Raw genomic sequence first — 23308 nt, 5'->3', positions numbered from 1 at the left:
CATACTCAGAACTCGACCCCTAACTGGATCATACTCCATATTTAGGCCAGCCAAAAATTTAAAGACCCGTTCCCGTGTGATGAACTTCTTGTACCCGATAGAATCAGTAGGGCAAACGGGCTTATAGTCTTCCAGGTGGTCAAGGCGTTTCCAGCCGTTGGTGAGGAAAGTGAAGTACTGAAGAACAGTCTGCTCCCCTTGAAGTGTGCTCTCAATAGAGCGACGCAACTCAAATGCCTGTGAAAAATTTCCTTTGCGGGAATAGGTAACAGCCACAGCCTCCCAAATGTCCTGGGCAGTCTCCATAGACAAGTAGCCCTCACCAAGTTCTGGAACCATCGAATGGATAAGCCAACTCATAATCAAAGAGTTGTTAATCTCCCATTGGTCATAACCTGAGTCAGTGGTACTAGGTGCCTGTATCCTGCCATCAACATACCCCATCTTCCCTCTGCTCTTTAAAAACAAAGTCAAACTTTGAGACCATGCTAGGTAGTTCTGACCATTAAATAGAGAGGTGGTGATTTTCAGACTAGGGTTGGGGTTCTCAGTCATGGTAGTAGGTAGAATGAGACTCTCACTTTTTGGTGTTTGAGACGAAGGGGACACACTAGTGGAATCTGTCATGGAGACAATACTACCAAACCCGCAACAAATTAGTGGAAATCACAAACCTGGAAGGTGGTAGTGAGATAACAGGCACAATGATCACTATAAAGACATACAAAATACAAAATTAAGAAACCATTTTTTTTTTTTTTCCCTTTTTTTTTGTGTTTTTTTTTTTTTGTGTTTTTTTTTTTTTTTTTGTTTTTTTTTTTTTTTATATGTTGAGTTATTTATATATACATGTATTTATATATTTATATATAAATATATATATCAGGCTATAGTTATATATATATATCAGGATATATATATATATATATATATATATATTATATGTACCTTGGTTTGAGATCAGAGGACGACGAGGACGAGGGCTGAGACGAGCGACGAACTGCGGGAGAAGATCGACGAGCGACGAACTGCGATTGATGAAGACGAGCGGCGAACTGCGGGAGAAGATCGACGGGCTGAGACGAAGACGAAGCAGATGAAGACGAGGGCTGAAGAAGCGGAATGATGATGATGGCAGAGACGAAGAAGAAGCGGAATGATGATGATGGCAGAAGATCGATTCAGCAGATGATCCAACTAGGTATGCTTTGAACCCTAGCCCTGGAGGTGATGCTCTCATACCATGAAGCTTGGGTAACCAGCTTAGGGTATGATGAGATATCACCCCTTATTTATAAATGAAGATTTAGGGTTTACAAAGAAGACAATTACAAGATGATCCCTGAGTGCGTAAAAATGATTACAGATCTTAGAGACTTTCGGCTAATATAATATGCTAAGTGCCTTTCGGTGATTATAATATGTCAACAATGAAATGGTATTCAAGAGTGAAATTTCACAGTTTTTGACCAAAAAAGTGAAAATTTTACTCTTTATTTTTTATATATACATAATTTCAAATTCAATAGTGATGTTTGATAGATCTCAACAAATAGGTTCCAAAAATATAAATTTTATCAAAAATGGACGTGTACAATGAAAGGTATGAAATTTTAAAGATCGAAATACAAAAATTCAAATAATGTGCCACATCAATGCGACAATGGTGCACATAGTGAATGTAATACAACCTCATATACAGATCATTTAAAATAAAGGTAAAACAACCATTAACTGGCTACCCAAAAGTCAATAACAAAATAATTATAGAATAACTAAAGAAATGTAAAATTTAAAGCAGGACTCCAGATCAAAACATTCGATAACCATGAAATTGCATGAGTCAATCAATTTAGGAAAATTCTATTCACACACCTTCAATTCTCTCAGTACACACAATCTTTTAAAAAAAAATTATTACAGTTTTATCCTTTTAGTCAAATACATTTTTAACCTTTACACAAATTAATAAGCTCAATCAACACAACCCCACCCCTAACCGCAGCTACCATCGGCGATCACTGCCTTCTTCTCCGACTCTCTCTCTCTCTCTCTCTCTCTATGCAATGAAGGGGGTGGGGAAATGAATCGCTATGGCAGGGTTGGTCGCGATGGTGGGGTAGGGTAATGAATCGCTATGGCAGGGTTGGTCGAGATGGCGAGGATGGGGAATGGAGCATTTGGCGATGGCAAGAGGGAAGCAAGCTTGTTATCTGCGATCGTGGTTGGTGACAGTGGTTGGAGGCAGTGGTGAGGGAGGATGACGACAATGAGCAACGGGTTGGAGGAAGAGCGTGACAATAAAGAGTAGTGATCCGGTGGTTGATGGAGGCGGCAAGAGGAGGAGGAGGTTGTGGAGGGGCGACGACCGGAGGCAAAGAGTTGTGACTGCAGCGGTGGCAGCAGCTACAGTTGGTGGTGGTAGTAATTCGGGTTAGGGTTTGGGTTTGTTCAAGAAGAGGGTAGTTTGGTATTATTTAAAAAATAAGGGTGTATAGTGAGATAAAATTAGACTTTTCAATTTAGGTGCGGTGTGAACTGAGAAAATATGAGAATATGGTGTGAACTGAGAGGTTTAGTGGTGTATAAATAGAATTACCCTTAAATTTATGACAAGATTTAACTTAAACTACGACCGAAGTGTGGGAATTTCCACCAATTTTCCCTAAAATAAACATAATCACCAACAAGCCAAATTAGATTCTTCATTTATAAATATAATGCCTTTCTGGATAAGAAAATGCTATATACTTCGTAATACCAAAGAAAGAATCACCTTCTAGGCAAGGACTTAGGATATTTTCTTCTATGAATTTCCATAGTCCTAGGTCAATTTCAAGTAAGATTTAGGATTATTTCTACTATGAGTTTCAAAGCACATGAATTTCCATAGTAATAGGTCAACTTAAATTAATATTTAGGACTATTTGTGATGCATTCAAATATCACACCTCCAATGTGTTTTATCCCCCATCTTTTGTATATAATCTCCACAAATCTTTTTCAATGAAAAAAATCATTCTAACCATACATTTCTGTCTAGTGTTATCATGACTAGTACCTGGAGTAACTTATTACTACAGTGAGTCTTCTAATTGATATATAGACATTTTGTTTGAAAAGGCACTAATGCTAGCCACAACATGGTCCAAAAAGAATGTAATTCATTTATTGAACTATACATTGTAAATTTAACCTCACAAATAAGTCAGGAATTAAAAAAAAAACATGCCCTGAAGATCACAATTTACTGATCCTTTATTAGTACTTGTAATCTTTGTATAAGTTAAACACCAATGTTTTTCCCTAGTTTTTGTAATTTTGATAAGAACCAAATCCAGAACATCTCCCAAAATCTTTAATTTCCAGCTTAAATTGCTTGCTTAAACAAATACCTTGTCTGTTGCCAAAAGAGATAAAAGATCAATAAACAAGGTGAACCTAGAACAATGGGATTCACATTGACAGTGATGCTAAGAGGGGCCAAACAAATAAATATATTAAAAAATAAATAAATATCATTACATTTAATATTGCACTGTTTTTTTTCCAAAATATACCATAAAAACAAAAGAAGACAGACAGACAGAGAGAGAGAGAGCTGTGCACCTGTACAGGAAACAAAAGAACTAGCAATAGTGCTCCAAGAAGAGAAGCGACGCCCAACTGCTGGTAAAGCAGAAACATTGCGATGATAATACGAAAGGGAGCTGACCACAAAGTGTGAAGTGATTGGCATATTTGCTGCAGGTAGAAAAAAATAAAGACTCAGCCATAAAAATGATCAAGAAACTTGGGTACATATGTAGACAGATTGAAATATTATATATATGCATCAAATGAAGGTAGACCACTCTAATATTACAGGTGACATTTGCTTGGTGAATATTCACATTATTGACTCCACATTAATTGTTTTCAAAGTGAGAATAGAGCAATCCTAGTGTTACCAAAGCGAATACAGATTAATCTTAAGCTACTTAATATATCTCCATACTAGTTACAGAATGTAAATTTAACAGAACTCTGACAAAGACAATAGGGTTCAGTATAACTCTGACATGTGTTGGGGAGCGCATGTCTGTAACCACAAATCAAAGGATTCAGTCTAACTCCGAAACCACCAACTGTTAGCTTGAATGCACTGCCTTTAACTTAAGGGGTGGTCCAGTGTTTCAAGTCCCAATTGAGACATGTATGTCAAATAATAATAATAATAATAATAATAATAAATAACATTTGAGAGAGAGAGAATGAGAGAGAAAGAAAAGAGATTGAATGCAACTCCAGATAATATTTCACAGATGAAGGGGTCGTAGTGCTATAGTTTCCCTCCAAGTTTGAAAAGCTTCATCAGCTGTGCAACTTATTGCCTGCTGTAATTCATAATCAGCAGATCCTCCCACCCCACCCAAAACCCATGTTTCCTCTAAGCCCATAAAGACCGACGACCCTAGCTTAAGTTTCCTTACATCCATCATGGGAGCTTCTATTTGCACACAACAAATTTCTCAATTCACACAATTTTGTCATTCAAATATCAACTATCAAACAAAAATTAATAGTTTGGATATCAATTATCAAACAAAATCTCAGTTCGGTACTTGATGTTCAAACAATTAGCTTTTGTTTAGTAGTTGATGTCCAAACAATTGATTTGTGTACAGTAGTTAATATTTGAATTGACAAAATGGTGTGAATTGAGAAAAAGGTGGTGTCCTACCTTTTCATATCTTCAAGAGTGACCTTACTTTTTATTTAGTGCAGTAGCCAACAATAAGTCCTCATGTGAACCCTAAATGTTCTCAAACACTGAACAAAAGCCGCACCCCCTCATTTCCATTTAGAACTTCCAATTGTACAAATAAAACTTCCATATTGTGCACAAAACAAAACAAACTGCCCTCCAAAAACAAAAGGATAGATAATAAAAGAAAAAATCATAAAAAAGCTATTCCTTAATATTTTTATTTTTATTTTTTGATAAATATAAAAGAGCTATTCCTTAATATTGGTCCATATTTACCAAGGATTTGTGGAATGGTGGATCGCATCCGAACCTACCGCTTGGCATTATTTCTAGACTTGCATTTTCATTCTTTGCAGCCAAAGAATTTACCATTGTACCAAGCAACAGCTCCTAAGAGAAAGGACCTAATGAATAATATTAGTAATTCCTAAATGATGCATTTCTAAAATATATATCATCTAAGAAGCACGAACACTTCTATGAATATAAAAGTGTTGTGTCATATAAAGAGAAATAATTATTATATATCATATATATGAATATTTAAGCAAAAAATAACAATTTTGAAATGTGAAGGATGAGAATAAGTATAACTTATATATATTTGTTTAAGCATTGGATCTCAAGTTATTTTATTCAAATTTGTAATGTGTTTCTTGTGTGTGTAAGTGTTGGGAAGTGTCCAACTCGTGTCGTGCCGTGTCGTGTCGTGTCGTATCGTGCCAGCATAAAATTGTATATTTTGCATATGTTTCTCACATGTTGTATCCTACATTTTTTGAAATTTTCTATGTTGGCAAGTTGGTGTCATTGTGGGATCTACCGAAGTGTATCCGAGCGTGCCTGACAATTCAAACCCCCAGTCTGGTTTCACGAGTGCAATGTGATACAGAATGAGAGTCCAAATCTGCCAAATATATAGAAAATCCACTAATCACAAGATATGCCAAAAATGGACTGCATCACTAGACTCAAAGTCGCCACCCAAGGTTTCGAAAAGCGGTTGCAATCGCTGTAACGGTTGCGGTTGCAGTTGCGGGGTATAAAGGCCGTAGCGTCATGGTTGCGGTAACCGGAACCGTATTTTTTTTTTTTTTCCCACACAATTTGAAGAAAATTTACCGATACGCATATTTTTTTTTTTCCTTCTAGAATCACATTTATTAGGGTTTAAAATAGATTTTGATCAATTTTTGTTAATTTTTAAGTATAATCCAATATATTTCATATTTTCAAATCACTATGAAAGGATCTTTTTACATTTTATTTCAATAGTTAATAACTTTAAAAATAATTGATTTTAAATGCCTACAAATTATTTTTGACCAATACCTGAACCAATTGAATAAAAAATATTCACAATTATTAAATGAAATGATTATAAAAATAAAAATTGTACCATAAACAAAAATTATTTTTGAGGCATTTTTTTAGACAACACTTTACAGGTAATTAAATAAAATTATTTACAATTAAGTATTAAATGAAATGATTATAAAAATAAAAATAAAAATTGTGCCATAAATAAAAAATATTTTTGAATTTTTTAAAGACATTTTTTAGACAACACATTATAGTAACAAAATAAAAGAATATTTATAATTAAATATTAAATAAAATGATTATAAAAATAAATACAACTACTATTTATATATTTTTTATTTTACATGCCAATGTAATGAAATAAAAATTTTTAAAAAATTATAAAGAAAATAAATTCATATAAGATTTGTTTTGGGAACTTTGATCACTTGGGTATTTGTTCTTTTTTTGTAAGCTTTTATTTATTTATTTTTTTGGGGAGGGGGAAGGAAGTTATTCAGAATATTATAAAAGGATGTAACAGTGTATAACGAACCGCTACGGCCGTTACGATATTGCTACGGCCATTACGTAACACCAAAACAGCCGTTACACATGTGAATTTCCGTCACACCGCTACATCGGCCATAATGGGTGGCGGTAACCACCACAACCGTTATATAGCGACGTTACGTAACGGTTGCAGCCGTTTTTTAAAACCTTGGTCTCTATGCTTACACCTTCCAAAACCTTTCAACCTATTTTCCTCTTGAAAGAGGTGTATTTACAGCCCCAGAGGTTGCTTCGTCCGCAATTCTCGCACCTCCACATGCATAGGGGACCATCTTCTAGAAACTACTCTATTTCTAGGGCTGCAAACGAGCCGAGTTGAGCTTTGCTAAGCTTGAGCTCAGCTCATTTGTATATCAAGCTCATCTATTGAGCTCGAACTCAACTTGTTAATTTTTTTTATTATTTATCTTATTTAAATAAAGACATTTAAATAAAAATTATTATTTATATCATTTAATACATAAATAATGTATTTATGCTATTATTTAAATAAAGATAAACGACTCGAGCTTATTTGAGCTTAAACTAAGCTCATTTATGAATGAGCTTAATATTCGAGCTCGAGCTTGGCTCATTTAGTAGTTGAGTTGAGTCAAGCCCTTAATGAGCCAAATTGAGCAGAGCTAGCTCGAAAACAGCTCGATTCATTTGCAACCCTATTCTCGACAAAATTGCTCAGCCAAACAAAATATGTCCGGCCATCAATTTTATGTGCAGCCCATACAAATTTGTACAGCTAGACATGTTTTGTACAACCAAGTCAAAAATGAAAAGAAATAGGATTTTTCTAAAGGATTGTCCTCATTTCCACTCATTTCCACTCTGTCGTCGCTCAATTACCGAAAGCACAAAATTTTAATTGAAAAGTGAGCTTGAATATCATATAAGTGACTGGATTCTACACGGCTAAAAACATTTGGAAAATGATTTTAACGGTCTAAAAACAATTGGCCAAAATGGGTATAAGGTCGGGATCCGCTTTAAGATAGCTTTCTGCTGGAGAAATCGAAGGATTACGGGTGCCAAGAGTAAAGCGCCCAAGACAGCTTTCTGCTTGAACACCATATAAGTCATGTTCGTGTCCATGCTTTTTAGTATGTCATAAATCAAATAATATTTTATATGATTATTCTAGTGGGAAAAGTAGCTACAAATACAAGGCAAAAGAAAGACATCATCAAATTCAAATAAAAGAGAACAAGCGAAATAATGTTACAGTTATTGTGTGAACCGCATGCGCCTATTCTTCCTATTTGAATTTGATTGATTTCCATTTCCATTTATACACCAATAAGAGAGGCATTTTTTTGTTATTACTACACATCTTTCCTCTAAACTATGAAAATATAATGTCAGATTTCATAAACTTCTGTAATTTCAAAACTGAATTAATTGTCATTGTAAAATAATAAATTTCTACCATGATATTAATGTATTTCATATTATTTTCAAACAAAATAAGAAATCAAAAACTAAAATATATGCACAACATAAAAATTTAAAATAAAAGGTCCTACTCAAGCCACCCACAAGATAATTTGTGAGTCTTTTAGTTACACAACGGATGCTTATTTACACAGAATCACTCACAAGTACATATATCTACGTCAATAGTGTGTTTAGATCTAAACAAACATCTTGGCATCTGAGTAAATTTTATAGAAATATAAATATACATAATGTTAACTTTTGAACAGTATACTCATCATCCAGCAAAAAGAAAATTGCTTCATTATGAAGCACATTAGATATGCAGATTAATTGCATCATTATGAAGCAAATTCGATATGCATATACATAGTCAAAGAGCTAAAATATACCTGCAGTGATTCAGCATCAGTTGTCATCAAGTTAGTTATTTTTCCAGATGCAAACTTCTTGCGACTCTCGTGGGTTAACCGTAAAGACTTGCGGAATACAGCAGCAACCTAAAAATGAAAGCAGTTTCAATTAAAGTGTCAACAATATGAGCAATGCTGATGCATTCATGTAGCTCAGTGGGGACAAAAAAATGGTTAGCAGTATACCTAAACCTAACAGAAAATATTACAAAACTTGTTAATACACCTAAACAAAAGTAAATGAACGTACTTTACTGACTTGAAGTTGAACTATTTAGTTGAAATCTGAACTCACCCAATCACTTTCTGCCTTAACCTTTCACCAACCCCAGGCCCAATCCCACCTCCCGAAAATAAAGATATATACATATATATATATATATATATATGTACATGTTAGAAGACTAAACTGAGGATTTTCTGGGTAAGTGGGCAATTCAATGCTTCTAATTACCAACAAATAAAATGATTGCCAGCTCAAGAACCACACCAGCTCAAATCTTATAACAACTTCAATTTGGAAAGAGGAAATGATACAAGAATTATTTAACAGAATGTTAGCAAAACTTAAAAATAAAAAATTACCAGAGTTGATCGTAACCGATAACCAACACGCATAACGTTTTGAAAGTACTGAGCTTCACACAACACTCCCAACACCTGAATCAAGTTATAAGCATCAGAAATACTAAGTGCTTCGTGATCAACAAGCATTTGTTCAAATCAATTCAGCTAAAAAAGAAGTTCAGTGAAGTGAGGATCTGCCCATTAAGTAAAAATTTCCCAGTTCACTTCAAAAACCAGCAGAGTTATTGATCATAAGGACTAATGAAATTTAAAATGAAAGGACAAAATTAAGAGATGCTTGTTACTTCTGCTGGATGGAAAAATATAATGGAATTGTGTTGAGGGGCACAAATATGAACAAACAAAGTGATCAAAACAAAAATTCACCACATATAATAAACATATCATGAAACCATTGAACTATAGAGCTGCATAAACATTCTTTGCTTTCAGGCTCTGACTGAAATTCAAAAGCCATATCTTTCATTATTCCCTTAAAAAAAACCCCAATAAATAAGAACTTTTAATCAGATACAATCACCGAAAGTCTGAAGAAGATAGTCATAATAATTTGAAGGTCTTGGCAATTAACCCCAAACTCACATCATCAAGCATTATCTTAAATGGCTAGTTTAATTACATCAGTTGTTTAATGACAGTACATAAATGTGTGTAATTATGCAGTATAACACCAGACAGTGTGCTCACTATTCATATTTCACAGTTCATTGTTTCATTATCATTTTTCTGATCAGCAACAGAAACAAAGGCTAAGAAAAAGTGCAAAATACACCAAGGGGGACAAGGTAATCAGTCTGACTTTTTCTCTTTCGTACATGGCTGAAGCCCTAAACCACCTTTGTAAGGCATGAGAAATCCTTATGGGGCCTAGATACAAAACTTCAACCAGGCCTGCTGCCATAAGTAAGCAACTTTCTAATGGTTATGATCTCTCATGCAAAGTTGCCTAAATCCTTTTGGGGTGAGGCAATGGGGACTACGGTTGATCTAATCAACCTCTCACCTTCAGCTCCATTTGATGGTGATATACCAGACACGGGGAAGGATGTTTCTTATGTGCACTTGAAGGTGTTTGGGTGTAGAGCATTTGTGCATATTCCTAAAGACGAGAGATCAAAGGTTGATGGAAAGACAAAGAAGTGTATCTTCCTTGGATATGGACATGAGGAGTTCGGGACAGGTTGTGGGATCCAGTTGATAAAAAGATAGTCCAGAGCAAAGATGTAATCCTTTTTGAAGATCAAATCATTGAAAGACCTTGACAAAGTTGCGAATCCAGTTTCCACAAATGAGTATCCAATAAACTTGGATCCAGCCTCTCCACCCACAGTGCATAATGATGATGGTGGAGACGTTCAAGAAGATGTTGGTGATACAGTAGCTGATGGTGCTATGGCTTTAGAAGAGCGAAAGGAATAAGCACCTCTTGACCCACCAACAGAACCACAATTGAAAAGATCTACTAGAAAGTGTTAAGTCTTCAAGAAGGTATTCTCCTAATGAGTATGTGATGCTTACAAATGAGGAAGAACCAGAGTGCTATCAAGAAGCTACAACTCATAAGCATAAGAGGGAGTGGTTGAAAGCCATGCAAGAAGAAATGAAATCTTTACATGAGAATCACTTATGACTTGGTGAAATTGCCTAAGGGAAAGAGAGCAGTCAAGCACAAATGGGTCTACAAATTGAAGACAGAAGAAGGAAACTCATAGCCTAAGTACAAGGCAATATTGCTTGTGAACAATTTTATCCAGAAAAAAAAAAGGAATTGACTTTGTGGAAATCTTCTCACCACTAGTGAAGAAGTCATCTATATGGGTTGTCCTTGGTTTGGACACAAGCTTGAACTAGGTTGAATAACTTGATGTGAAGATAGCTTTCCTAAATGGTGACTTGGAGGAAGAGATCTACATCGAACAACTTGAGGGGTTCAAAGTGAAAGGCAAGGAAAACTTAGTTTGCAAACTAGAAACAAGTTTATATGGATTGAAGCAAGCACGGCGGTAATGGTACAAAAAATTTGATTCCTTCATGGTTGATCATGGTTGATCACTGTGTGTTTGTGAAGAAATTCTCAGATTGCGACTTCATCATTTTGCTACTTCATATGAATGACATGTTGATAGTAGGGCATGATGCGAGCAAAATTGAGAAGTTGAAGAAAGAGCTTAGCAAATCCTTTGGTATGAAGGATTTGGGTCCTGCGAAGCAAATACCTAGCATGAGTATTACCCATAACAGGAAAAATGGCAAGTTTTGGCTATTACAAGAGAGGTATATAGAAAAGGTGCTTGAAAATTTTCACATTAACAAGGCCAAGCCAGTGAGTACTCCACTTGTAAATCACTTCAAACTTAGTTCAAAGCAATGTCCAGCAAATGAAGAAAGTTCCTTACGCATCAACCATTGGTAGTTTGATGTATGTGATGGTGTGCACCGGGATGGATACATCTTATGCGGTTGGTGTTGTGAGTAGATTTCTTTCCAATCCTAGAAAAGATCATTGGGCTGCAGTGAAATAGATTCTCATAAGGCATTTCCAAGATGTGTTTATGCTTTAGAGATGAAAAATCTTTGTTAGAAGGCTCCACAGATGCAAACATGGCTGGAGACATTGATTCTAGGAAGTCTATCTCTGGGTATTTGATGACTTTTTCAAGCGAAGCTATTTCTTAGAAATCCAAGTTGCGAAAATGTGTTTCTCTATCTACCATAGACACCAAGTACATCGCACTAGCAAAGGAATGCAAGGAGATGTTATGGATTAAAAGGCTTCTACATTAATTAGGTGTAAAACAAGAGAAGTATGTTCTCTTATGTGACAACCAAAGTGCTATCCACTTGAGCAAGAATATGACATTCCACTCAAGGTCGAAGCGCATTGACGTGAGGTATCATTGGATACGCAATGTGTTGGAGAAAAAATTGCTTCAACTTGAGAAGGTTCATACCAATGAGAATGGTTCGAATATAATGACGAAATATTTGTCCAAGGAGAAACATGAATTTTGTAGAAGCAAAGCGGGGTTGGTTGTGCCCCCCACCTAAGTTTGGAGGGGGAGATTTGTTGAGTGGTGTCCCTCCTAGTGGGGGGCCTACACAAAGACTCCTCGGAGTCAAAATTGTTTATTATATATTTTATTTGTAAAGCTTCCTTGGAAGCTTTGTGCCTTCCAGGACAAAAGAAGGAAAACAGAGACATTTTGTCTCCTAACTTTGAATCCACAGAAGCTGCAAACAGTGTACTTGAGAGAGAGTGCGTGAGAAGGAAAAGAAAAAAGATATTTGTTTTTCTTTCATCTTTGAAGCCAAGATCGGACAGCCATTTTAAATCCAAGAATGTTCTCTTGATGATTGTATACCTTATAATCCCATTATTTTATAGTAAAAGTTTGATTCGTAATTGGACCCGTGGACATAGGCATTTTGCCAAACCCTATAAATTTGGCGTCCTATGATTGTTTTGTCGCCTTTAATTTTCAGCCATATTATTGCTTGGTATATTTGTGGTTTGTTCGCCCATTTCTATTCACACAAGGAATGAAAATTTGAGGGGATTTCCCAACAAAGGCGACACATCAGATGATAGAATTATAGGGAAAAGAAGAAAACTGCATCAAGATTATCTCTATTATTGAAGAGCTAGCCTATTTATAAGCTTACAATAGAGTGCTGACCAAGAAACCTTGAGTGCTAACCAAATACCATAGTAAGAAAATAGAAAAATAAGGAAACGCAATACTTTTAGTAATATAAATTAACATCCTCCTCAAACTCAGGTAGGTAGACCAACACGAGTTTGGAAAGAGAAACTGAAAATAGAGAAAATCAAAAATAAAAAGTCACATGACGAAGGTGACTGAGGTGGTGGTGATGTAGCAGTAAACAAGAAATGCAGCTTTGACTGATACGGTGCAGGCCGAAATCCAGTACCAAGTTGAGGAGTGCAAGGGTGCAAGATTTGAGAAGACACTAGTGCAGGGAGATCGCACCAGAAGGCCAGAGAAAACAGAGTGGACAATCCGGCTGTGAACGTTGTATTAACTTTTTTGGGATTGGTTGTATAATTTTAGTTTCAGGGTAGTTTTGTCTTGACTTGTTATTAGGGTTTTACTCATTACTCATTCTTGGTAAACTATGTAATAGTGTTTAATTTTTGAGGTTAATAAGATAATCATTCTTCTCTTGTAACACTGTCAAGCTGGGGCACACAATGTGGAAAGTCCGACAAACCAACACACAAGATGCAAAGTACGACAAAATTAGACAACAAACCGGGGCACACAAAGTGCAGAAGCCGATACAAATAGAAGAGTGTTAGATAGCTTGATATACATTGTTGGACTCATTTCCTAATAGCTTAGGCTTTTGGAAAAATTGGTGACTTAATATGGTATCAGAGCTCTCGTTGAAAGAGGCCTTAGGTTTAAGTCTCTCCATTGGCATTTGGTATTCTGTCCCCGTTTGGTTTCTTCCTCTTTGTTTGATTGTTTGCCTCTTCTTCTGTTTGATTCTCTATTTGTCTCTCCATGTGCAAGACAGGGTTGCACGTGAGGAAGGGTGTTAAATAGCTTGATATACATTGTTGGGCCCATTTCCTAATAGCTTAGGCTCTTGGAAAAATTGGTGACTTAACAAAGAGAACAAGGGCAAAATTCAAAATAGATTGCATCTACAATAATACACTTTATTAAGCACAGAGAGAACAGAGCAAACCCAGTGAGATAGATAGTGGCTCACAACATGGACAGATCGAGAATTCTCCCACCGGGAGAGCATCTGAATTGCACTAGAGAGAGTGACCAATAAGCAAATAGTTTCCGGTGTAGGCCATGCAGGACCGAATGTGATTTCCCCCACTGGAAGGGGGCAAAAAAATGTATTAGTGGGTGAGATACATAGGTGCACCATGTGAGATGTACACTAAAGAGGTGGAATTGAGCAAAACATAGGCCAAAAATAAGTACAAATGTCAAAATTTGGTTAGAACCAGCCAAGAAAAGAGTGAACCAGTCAGCGAAAAATTTAGGATGTCTGATCCAGTTCAATTGAACTAGGTGAGCCAGTAGAGCAGGCCGACCGTAGATCAAGAACGCAATATGCATGAGAGGCAGGACCAGATTGGGTCAAGAGAGGTGACTCTAAGACACATGTGAGACGATCAACACATGAGGGAGTGTAGGCACGTGCGATGAGGTGTCTGCCACATGATAGCTAGTGGAATAGTAGTGGTGACTAAATCATCACATGTCGTCTTGTAATCTATGTGTGAGGGCGTGATGTAGGAGGCTTGCCGGATTTTTAGACAGAAGTTATTTAAGGACCCAAATAGTGAGTAATTAGGCTTTGAATCGTTAAATTAAAGGCTAATAGGTAGGGAAGGGATTAGGGTTGATTTGGAGGTGAGAAGATACGGATTCGGGACTGAGAAGTGTACTTTTAATGGGCTGTGAATAGTAATCCGTGAATAATAGCTTGGGTATGTGAGCAAAGAATAAGAAAGAGAAGAAGTAGAAGAAAAGAAGAAGAGAGAGAAGAGATGCTTCACCCTCGCAAAAGTTAGGCTAATCACACAAATACAATCTCAAATTCTCGTAACATCAACAATTCTATTGAATCATTGGGATTACACAAATAATTATAGGAACATACTTTCCTACTTCTGTAAGAACTGACACAAATTTTGAAACTCATAATATTGGCAACTACCCAATTCCACTTTAATCATAATAGGAAACTTTAATGACTTCTAATTCTACTCCAACTTCAAAATAGGAAACTTGACTTTTGACCACTAAGATTAATCTAGACATGATAAAACTTATATATAATGGCCTATTTAATAACTTGACCCAAGATAAAATCCATAGAGCCCATGTCTAAGAAATTATAAAATTACTAAAACACCCTTAATTACTAAACACTACCATGTACACTTCTTTTTGGACAAAAAGGGCTTCTTGACAATCATGGGACTCTTAGATTTTGTTTTGGGCTTCCAAAGCCAATCGTACTTGTTTAGCCATCCAATAAATGTTGCATCAAGGAGCATCCAGGTATTTTTTGAGATCAGGATTACTGTGTTGAACTCATTGAGAGAATACGAAGGTCATGGTTGGCTTGATATTATGATTGAAGCACTAGAGAAAGAGGCAATTCACTGGTTGTGCGTTTCATTGTTAGAATAAAAAAACACAATACTTTCGGTGATATACATTTTTTTTATCAGCAACAAGAAAATTTATTAAAAATAAAAACACCGAAGTACAACTGAGGGAGAACAAGAAGTCCACCAAATAGAAAAAAAATAAAAAAAAACAAAAACAAAAAATCTCACGCTCTACATATTGCTCTCCAATCCCTAGAAATATAAAATAGTGAAATCCCTGTAAAGGAGGAAGCCACCGATGGCCAAAAAGAATAGATAAAAACCAATTTCTCCAAATAGACTCCAAGTCGGCAAATTTCTCCTCAAACTCTAGCATTCCTTTCAAGCCATAATACCCAAAAGACTACAAGTACCATGCAATTCCAAAGAACCCAAGCCATGCCCTTTGTTCTGATTCCTCAGAAATCAATGCAGAACTTTTGGGTAATATATATTACATTAGATAGTACCCAAATGTGGCCCACCCTAACATTACTTAAAAAATAATAAAAAAAAAAGAGAGTAAAAAGCCCCTAAAAGTCTCCAAAAATAATAAACAAATAATAAAAACTTAATTGGAAAAAAAATGATAATAAGAGGGGAAGCAAAAAAAAAAAAAAAATGAATAAAAAGCCAAACTTCAAGCGAAACAAACAAGGCTTAAGTTTGTATAATAGCTATGGCTAATTTTATTAGGGATTTAGAAGTCTATAAAAGAGGCTGATGAGGACAAAACTCTTAAACTCTATGTTTGGAAAAGGAAAAAAGGGAAATAGCCATGCAAATCCACCAAAGGACCTATGGGCACTAAAAGTAGCGTCATGTTATTGAAAACCATTCTTGACTAGTTTGATTGAGCCCAAATGGGTCCAAATGGCTCTAATACCTTGCAATTAGGGAAATTTATAATTTTCACAAGCATTTTTGTATTTTTAAAAGACTAGGGATATTTTAGTAATTTTCTCTTTGTTTGGTGTCTAGTTGCTTTGTTCTTTGGTTAAGAGTTTTATCCAAAAATCATCAATACAAATTGTTGATTTCTATGCTCATCAATGATGAGATGAGACTCCATTACTAGACACCCTAACGGATATACTAAGGGGTTGTTTGGGGATGATCTAAATAAGTGCACTTATTTTAGTCACATCACTCCTCTACTTCTGCACATCTTTTTGTAAAAAGTCAAAAATTACACTAAGGGTTGGTTTGGCATGAACTATATAATCCATCTTTTTATCTTTTTTCCATCACATCACCTCTCTACTTTTCTGCACATCTTTTCGTAAAAAGACAAAAAGTGCAATTTTTTAGGACACCCCAAACCAACCCTAAATAAGCATATCCCAAACAACCCGTAAGTTGTCTATTATCTTTATTGTCATTCTATTTTTTATTCCATTCAATTTTCATTTGCAACACTTTTGTGCAAAACTCAAAAGCAATATCCTTTAACCCTAATAAAATTCCTAAAACCCCTACATAACTTATCTAACCATCCTAAACCTAAAAACATTGGGGCCTTGTTTGGTTTGTCTCTTGAGAAACAATTTTTGAGAAAAAATTTCAAAAAATTGTTTGGTTGAAAATTTTTGAAACAAAAAATCCAAAATATCAACCAATCACCTTTTGCTCTCCTCTCTCCTTCTCTCACGTCCTACATATCAATCAATCACTTTTTCTCTCACACCTATCTATTCAACAAGAAAAAAAAAAATTAAATCATCCCAAACTCCAAAACTATTTCAAACCAGACAACCAAACAAATTTTCAAATTTTGTAAACTCTTTCCAGAAAATTATTTTTCAAAATTGTTTCACAAATACAAAACAAACATGGCCCGGATTTCCCTAAACCAAACCAAATCAAATCAAACTAAGTTGTGTCCCCAATCAAGTGGTGTCAGCTATTTATATTAGCCCTCACGAGCAGAAAGCTTAGAACCAGAGACACCCAGATAAGAGATCGACTTAGCATCCTACAAATTATTTTTTACTACCAGACTAGGAATGACAGAAGTATAGCAAGCTATTTCTTTTGATTTCATACTAAAAATAACCTCAAATCTTAACACAACCAATCCCATGTTATAGCTTTGCCATACAGATCATGAATGCTTGCCTCTATTCCTCCCATCTCTCTTCCCATCTACCTATCCTTCTCTTTCTTACTGCTTCACAGGTCTGCTCTCTTAAATTTTAGATTATCGATAACTTGCTTTCCTAATTAAAAATACCAGTAACTATTAAATCAGCTTCCATTGTCAACACACATGTTCTGATTGTAGTAGCAAGCACAACATAATCCAAAGCAGTAAGACTATGAAAATCATGCATCAAGAAATATTAAAGCAGTAAGACTATGAAATCATGCTTCAAAAAAAATTCCAGCAAGATAGACAATCCAGAAAAGAAAACAGGGGATTTAACTCATACCACTCCAACAAAAATTGAGAAAGCATAAATATAACCAATCCGAGCTGGATCCCTGCGCTGCATAGACTGCAAGTTGTCCACAAAATAACATCAGTGACAGAATTATACAAAGGAGGCAGAAAAGGGGATTGTTATATCACAATTTGTTTTCCAGCAGTGTTCACTAATACACTCATTTTCTTATATTTTAATATTTGGAACCTTTTCTTAATAATGAGCACAAATTCCTCATTGCAACAATGACCATTCTCATGAAGTCAACAATGCATCAGAAACCAGCACAACACTCATAAGGCCTAAAGACCTATTAGCAAGCAACTTTCAATAAATGAGCAAATATTGTCATTTGCATCAGTTGAGATACCATTCATTTTAATGTTGAAGGCCTAAAATCAAAATGCTATCTTGTGAAGTGCCGGAAAGCATTTTTTTTTTTTTTTTTTTGGATAAATAAACAAATCTTATTAGAAAGCATCAAGTTGATGCAAAACGAATACAAGATGCCATCCCCACTTAGGGGAAACCAAAATAAACGAAGCTAACCAATTACATCATCTAGAAAATCCAAAAAAAATAAATATATCCGGATCAACCTTCCTCTCCAACCAACTATACATAACAACTAGTAAATGATTTTGTAACCAAGCAACCCCATGAGCAATGTCTAAGCAACCCCACAACTGGGACGCCACTAAACAACGAAGAAACAAATGATCTACCGACTCAGCAACAACACAACACATGCAACACCGATTCACTAAAACATGACCACACCGCATTAAGTTGTCCAAAGTAAGATTCCACCCTAAAGCGGCCGTCTACATGAAGAAGACCACCTTAGACGGAACACCCGGTAGCCAAACACTGTGCCAAGGATAAGCAACACCACCATCTCCCACCAAATCCCTATAAAAGATGCAACTGTAAACCGCCCCTTTGCCCCTACCCCATTCCATACCATAACATCTCGTCCCACCCCAGTAATTCCCAACCCATACAAGACACCCCACAACTTCACCAACTGAGCAACCTCCCAATCATACACCGCATGTCGTAACTGAATATCCCACACCACCATATCCCCACCCCCTAAATAAGAAGCCATTGTCGCCTCCCGATCAACCACAATATTAAAAAATCAACGGAAAACGAGCAACCAAAGATTCCCCCCCACACCACCTCTCCGTTCAAAACCCCACCCTCAACCCATCTCCCACCCTAAACCCTACCCACCTCCAAAACTCTTCCCGTCCTAACCAAATCCCTTTCCAAAGCCCACACCCATGGGTGGTGATTACATCCCCTGAGATCCAATTCCCCCTCCCCACCCCATACTTAGAGGCCACCACCAATCGCCAGAATCTGTCCTCCTCCACGGCAAACCGCCACAACCATTTCCCTAACAAAGCTCTATTAAAAGTCACCAACCTCCTCACCCCCAAACCCCCCTGCCTGCTTAAATTGACAAGTCCGCCCCACTCAACCAAACGATACCTAAATTCATCACCACCACTACCCCACAGAAAATCCCTCTAAAGCTTCTCCAACCGTTGCGCCACCAATACTGGAATAACATTGACGGACATAAAGTAGGTCGGAATGCTACTCAACACACTCTTAATCAACGTCAACCGTCCGCCCTTCAACAAATACTGCCTCTTCCAACCTCCACACGGCGCTGAACTCGTTCCACCACCCCATCCCAAACCCCTTTCGCCTTGAATGAAGTACCTAACGACAAACCCAAATAAGATACCGGCAGAACTGACACCCTGCAACCCAAGACTACAGCTAAAACTGGTAACCTCCCCATCTCTCCAGCTGGAATAAGCTCCAACTTCCGCAAGTTAACCCGGAGGCCCGATACTGCCTCAAAACATAACAAAACACACCACAAATGACCCACCTGCTCCACATCAGCCCCACAGAAAATCAATGTGTCATCCGCATATAATAGATGAGATACACCAATAGAAGCCCCAGACAACAATCCCAGAGCAAAGCCCTCCAAGAGATCCCCACACATGGCTCTATCCAACAATCTACTCAATGCCTCCATCACTAGAAGAAATAACAGCGGTGACAACGGATCCCCTTGCAGAAGACCTCGATACGTCGGAAAAAACCCTACTGGAGTTCCATTAATCAAGACAGACATCCGCACAATCGATACACAGAAATTGATCCATCGGCACCAAGTCTCTCCAAAACCCATACAGTCCAGCATATACAAGAGGAAATCCCAATTGTCATATGCCTTCTCAATATCCAATTTGCAGATCAAACTTGGGCATTGCTATCGAATCCAAGAATCCACACACTCATTGGCAACCAACACAGCATCCAAAATCTGTCTGCCCCCTACAAATGCATTCTAAGACTCAGACACCATAGCTTGCAAAACCCCTCTAAGTCTATTTGCCAGAACTTTAGCCAATATTTTATACACACTTTCCAACAAGCTAATAAGCCTAAAGTCATGAACATCCTCAGCCCCCCCTTTCTTTGGGATCAAAGCCAAAACAGTCGCATTAAAACTTTTCTCAAATTGTCCAGATCGAAAAAAAAGCCTCCAAAGTTGCCATCACATCACCCTTGACCACACTCCAACAATGCTGAAAGAAAGCCAATGAGAAGCCATCTGAACCTAGAGCTTTATCACCACTTATAGCCTGCAAAGCCCTGTACACCTCCTCCTCCGTAAAAGCACACACCAAAAGCGCCCTATCCTCCCTTGATATCATATCAAACTGAACCCCGTCCAAGCCTGGACGTCACTGCCTTTCTTGCTGTCTGAACAAATATTGATAAAATCCCATAACCCCTTCCCTAATCTCTGTATCCGTGCAAAGCTCGCGCCCATCCACCCACATCCTACTAATTTGATTAACTCGCCGATGTGCATTCGCCATCCGATGAAAGAATTTCGTATTTCGATCCCCATCTTTCAACCACAAGCATCTAGATTTTTGTCTGAAAGACACCTCCTCCATACGAGAAATACGAACAAAGACCTGTCTAGCCGCCTCCTTTCGAACACTATCATCATTAGACAAACCCTCTTGTGCCTCTAACTCATCAAAGGCTCGGAATAAAGACACCACCTCTGCTTTCTACCCCTCTAACCGATCAAACACCTCCTTATTCCATCTCTTCAAATCACCCTTGAGCAATTTCAATTTATGGTCTAGCACACTACTAGGAGAACTAGAAATAACATAACTACTCCACCATCCACGCACCACATCCAAAAAACACTCTGTCTGCAGCCACATATTCTCAAAGCGAAATGGCGTGGGACCACAACGAATCTCCCAACTGTCAAGCACAATAGCCCAATGGTCAGACACTAGGCGAGGAAGACGTAACTGGACAACCTCCGAAAAATGCTCCTCTCATCCCCCGTTCACCAGAAAACAATCAATTTAAGACATCCTCTGCCCATTTGACCAAGTAAAGCATCACCCCTAAATAGGTAAGTCAACCAACTGCAAATTATCAATAAAAGAACAAAAGGACCTCATGGACCCAGAGACCCAATTGGTCCCCGACCTCTCTGAGGGCCATCTAATAACATTAAAATCTCCCCCCACACACCACGGAACATCCCATCAAAACGCCACACTTTCCAATTCCTCGAGAAACCCTCCCCGCTCCGAATTCTACATCGAACCATACACCCCAGTAAAGGCCCACCGAAAGCCATCCTCCACACATCGAAACAAACAAGAAACTAAAAAACCCCCTACCTCCTCCTCCTCTCTCACCACCACCCTCGAATCCCAGCAAAGAAAAATCCCCCTGTCGTCCCAAACGACGGCAAAAATGTTGACTCCACAAACCGCCCCGCCCCCCATGTCTCCCGAATCATCTCCAGTCCCAACCCCGCCATTTTTGTTTCTTGTAGACACAACATCCGCCTTTGCTCCACACAACATGGCCTTCACCGCCACCTGTTTATCCTTGTTATGCAAGCCCTGTACATTCCAAGATAAAATTTTTAGCTTCATTTCAACAATAGTGGTCCCCTGCGCATTCTTCTAGCTCCCCATCCTGCAGTCAGCCTCCCATGATCATAATTAACAGTGCATTCCAAATTCTTGAGCTCCCGATTCGTTTTACCAAGGAAACAAATGGTGTACCCACTCCCGTACTGGGAGCCCCTTGCCACCATGATGCTTCTACTACTGCAAATAAACTCATAGCCTCCTTTTCATGGCCTCAAATGACAAACCAAACAGCAGCTGACTTCCCCAATGCGCTCCAACACCCATTCCGACACTGCCTCAGACGATGGTACCTCTGCCCCATCCAACCCACCGCTGGTCTGAAACATGTTTTGGTGCTGTCCCAACAAGTCCTCCGACCCACCTCCCTCTGTGGCAAGGGGTTGTAGTACCAAAGCCAGCCCTTCGCCATTGGTAATATCACTGTGTTCAACGCAATCTGCCCAGGATACACCCCCATACGACTCCATACCTGGGGTTGCAGTACCAAAGCCAGCCCTTCGCCATTGGTCTCACCATCAACGTAATCTACCCAGGATACACCCCCATACGACTCCATACCTGGATCGACCTCACCATCTTCAGCTTCCAAGCTCTCTGCCTGAGAACTAAGTCCACCAACCTCCGCCAGCCGCTTAGACCCTAGATTGTCGCCACCAGAGTCGCAATGGGCCACCAACTCCCATCCCAATTTCGTGTCTGGCGATCGATGGTGTGTATCAACATCGACCAACTCCACCCGACCCCTCTCTCCTGGATTCGCCTCTGCCACCACATCACATCCATTGCTCGTGCCAACACGACCTAGCCCAGCAACAGCAGAACTGACCTAGGGTAACCCAGGTTGGCCCAATTCAGGTCCCTTAGGGCTTAAGTGATAGGCTGGAGAGCTCTCCCAATTAGTCTCATAGGCCCAGCCCTGAACTCCTTTATTATTTGCCACCACCCAAGCCTTACGGCCCACATTCCTACTCACAGCTACTTGGGCCTTTGCCAAGCTCAACTGATCCCTATGAGGCCTCCTTGATTGACCCAAACCATGACCCACCATATTACGTATACCACGTGTACCAGCAAGCCCCTTATCTACTCTAAATCTTTGCAGATACTCCTCCCTCCCCCAAATCCCTATAACTTCGCGACCTAATTGCTTGAGATCCACTCTTACCTCATCCGCCCCAAATCCCCCAGGAATTTTAGCCGCCGACAACCGCAGCTCGACGAGCAAATCTTCCTCCACCCAAACTAGCGGCAAGAACTGCCACATCCCCAACCAACAACCAACAGAGACTTGCGACGGAGTGTGGTCCGAACGTCGCACCCACAATCGTACACAACCCAGATCCACCGAGGATTCATTTGCCTCCACGAAACCACCACACTGATCGCCAATAGCACGATACACCTCTTCCCCACGGTGATGAACAGGAAGACCCACCACCTGAATCCATATGCTTTTCTCCAACAGCGACAACTTCCTTGAAGTACTCAGGGCCAATGGTGACCACCATTCCAACAAAAGATCAAGCCCACCCACTTTCCGCCGTTGGCGCACTGTCACCTTTGCCTCACGTTTAGTTGGGAAGACAAACAAGAAAGCCTTCTCCCCTAGCAGTCGTACCTCCATCATACCCAATTGGCCCCACCGCCGACCTACCCATTTCGAG

The 23308-nt window shown here is 38.4% G+C and overlaps 1 protein-coding gene across 2 annotated transcripts in view; it reads right to left on the bottom strand.

Moving 5' to 3' along the window:
* Window positions 1-23308, bottom strand: part of LOC114273795 (ABC transporter C family member 2) — a 74418-nt gene that overhangs the window by 34416 nt on the left and 16694 nt on the right. For both annotated transcript variants that reach the window (XM_028215608.2, XM_028215609.2), the window contains exons 10-13: window positions 17635-17700; window positions 9052-9126; window positions 8446-8553; window positions 3610-3744 (exon numbers count right to left, since the gene is read on the bottom strand). In XM_028215608.2, the coding sequence (XP_028071409.2) occupies window positions 3610-3744; window positions 8446-8553; window positions 9052-9126; window positions 17635-17700 (384 nt within the window). The remainder of the gene's footprint in view (window positions 1-3609; window positions 3745-8445; window positions 8554-9051; window positions 9127-17634; window positions 17701-23308) is intronic.

This window comes from Camellia sinensis, chromosome 9 (assembly GCF_055761805.1).
Source record: "Camellia sinensis isolate YWXY chromosome 9, ASM5576180v1, whole genome shotgun sequence".
Taxonomy (NCBI): Eukaryota; Viridiplantae; Streptophyta; class Magnoliopsida; order Ericales; family Theaceae; genus Camellia; species Camellia sinensis.
Note: the sequence above shows the minus strand (reverse complement) of the source record. Positions and strands in the feature narration are given on the sequence as shown.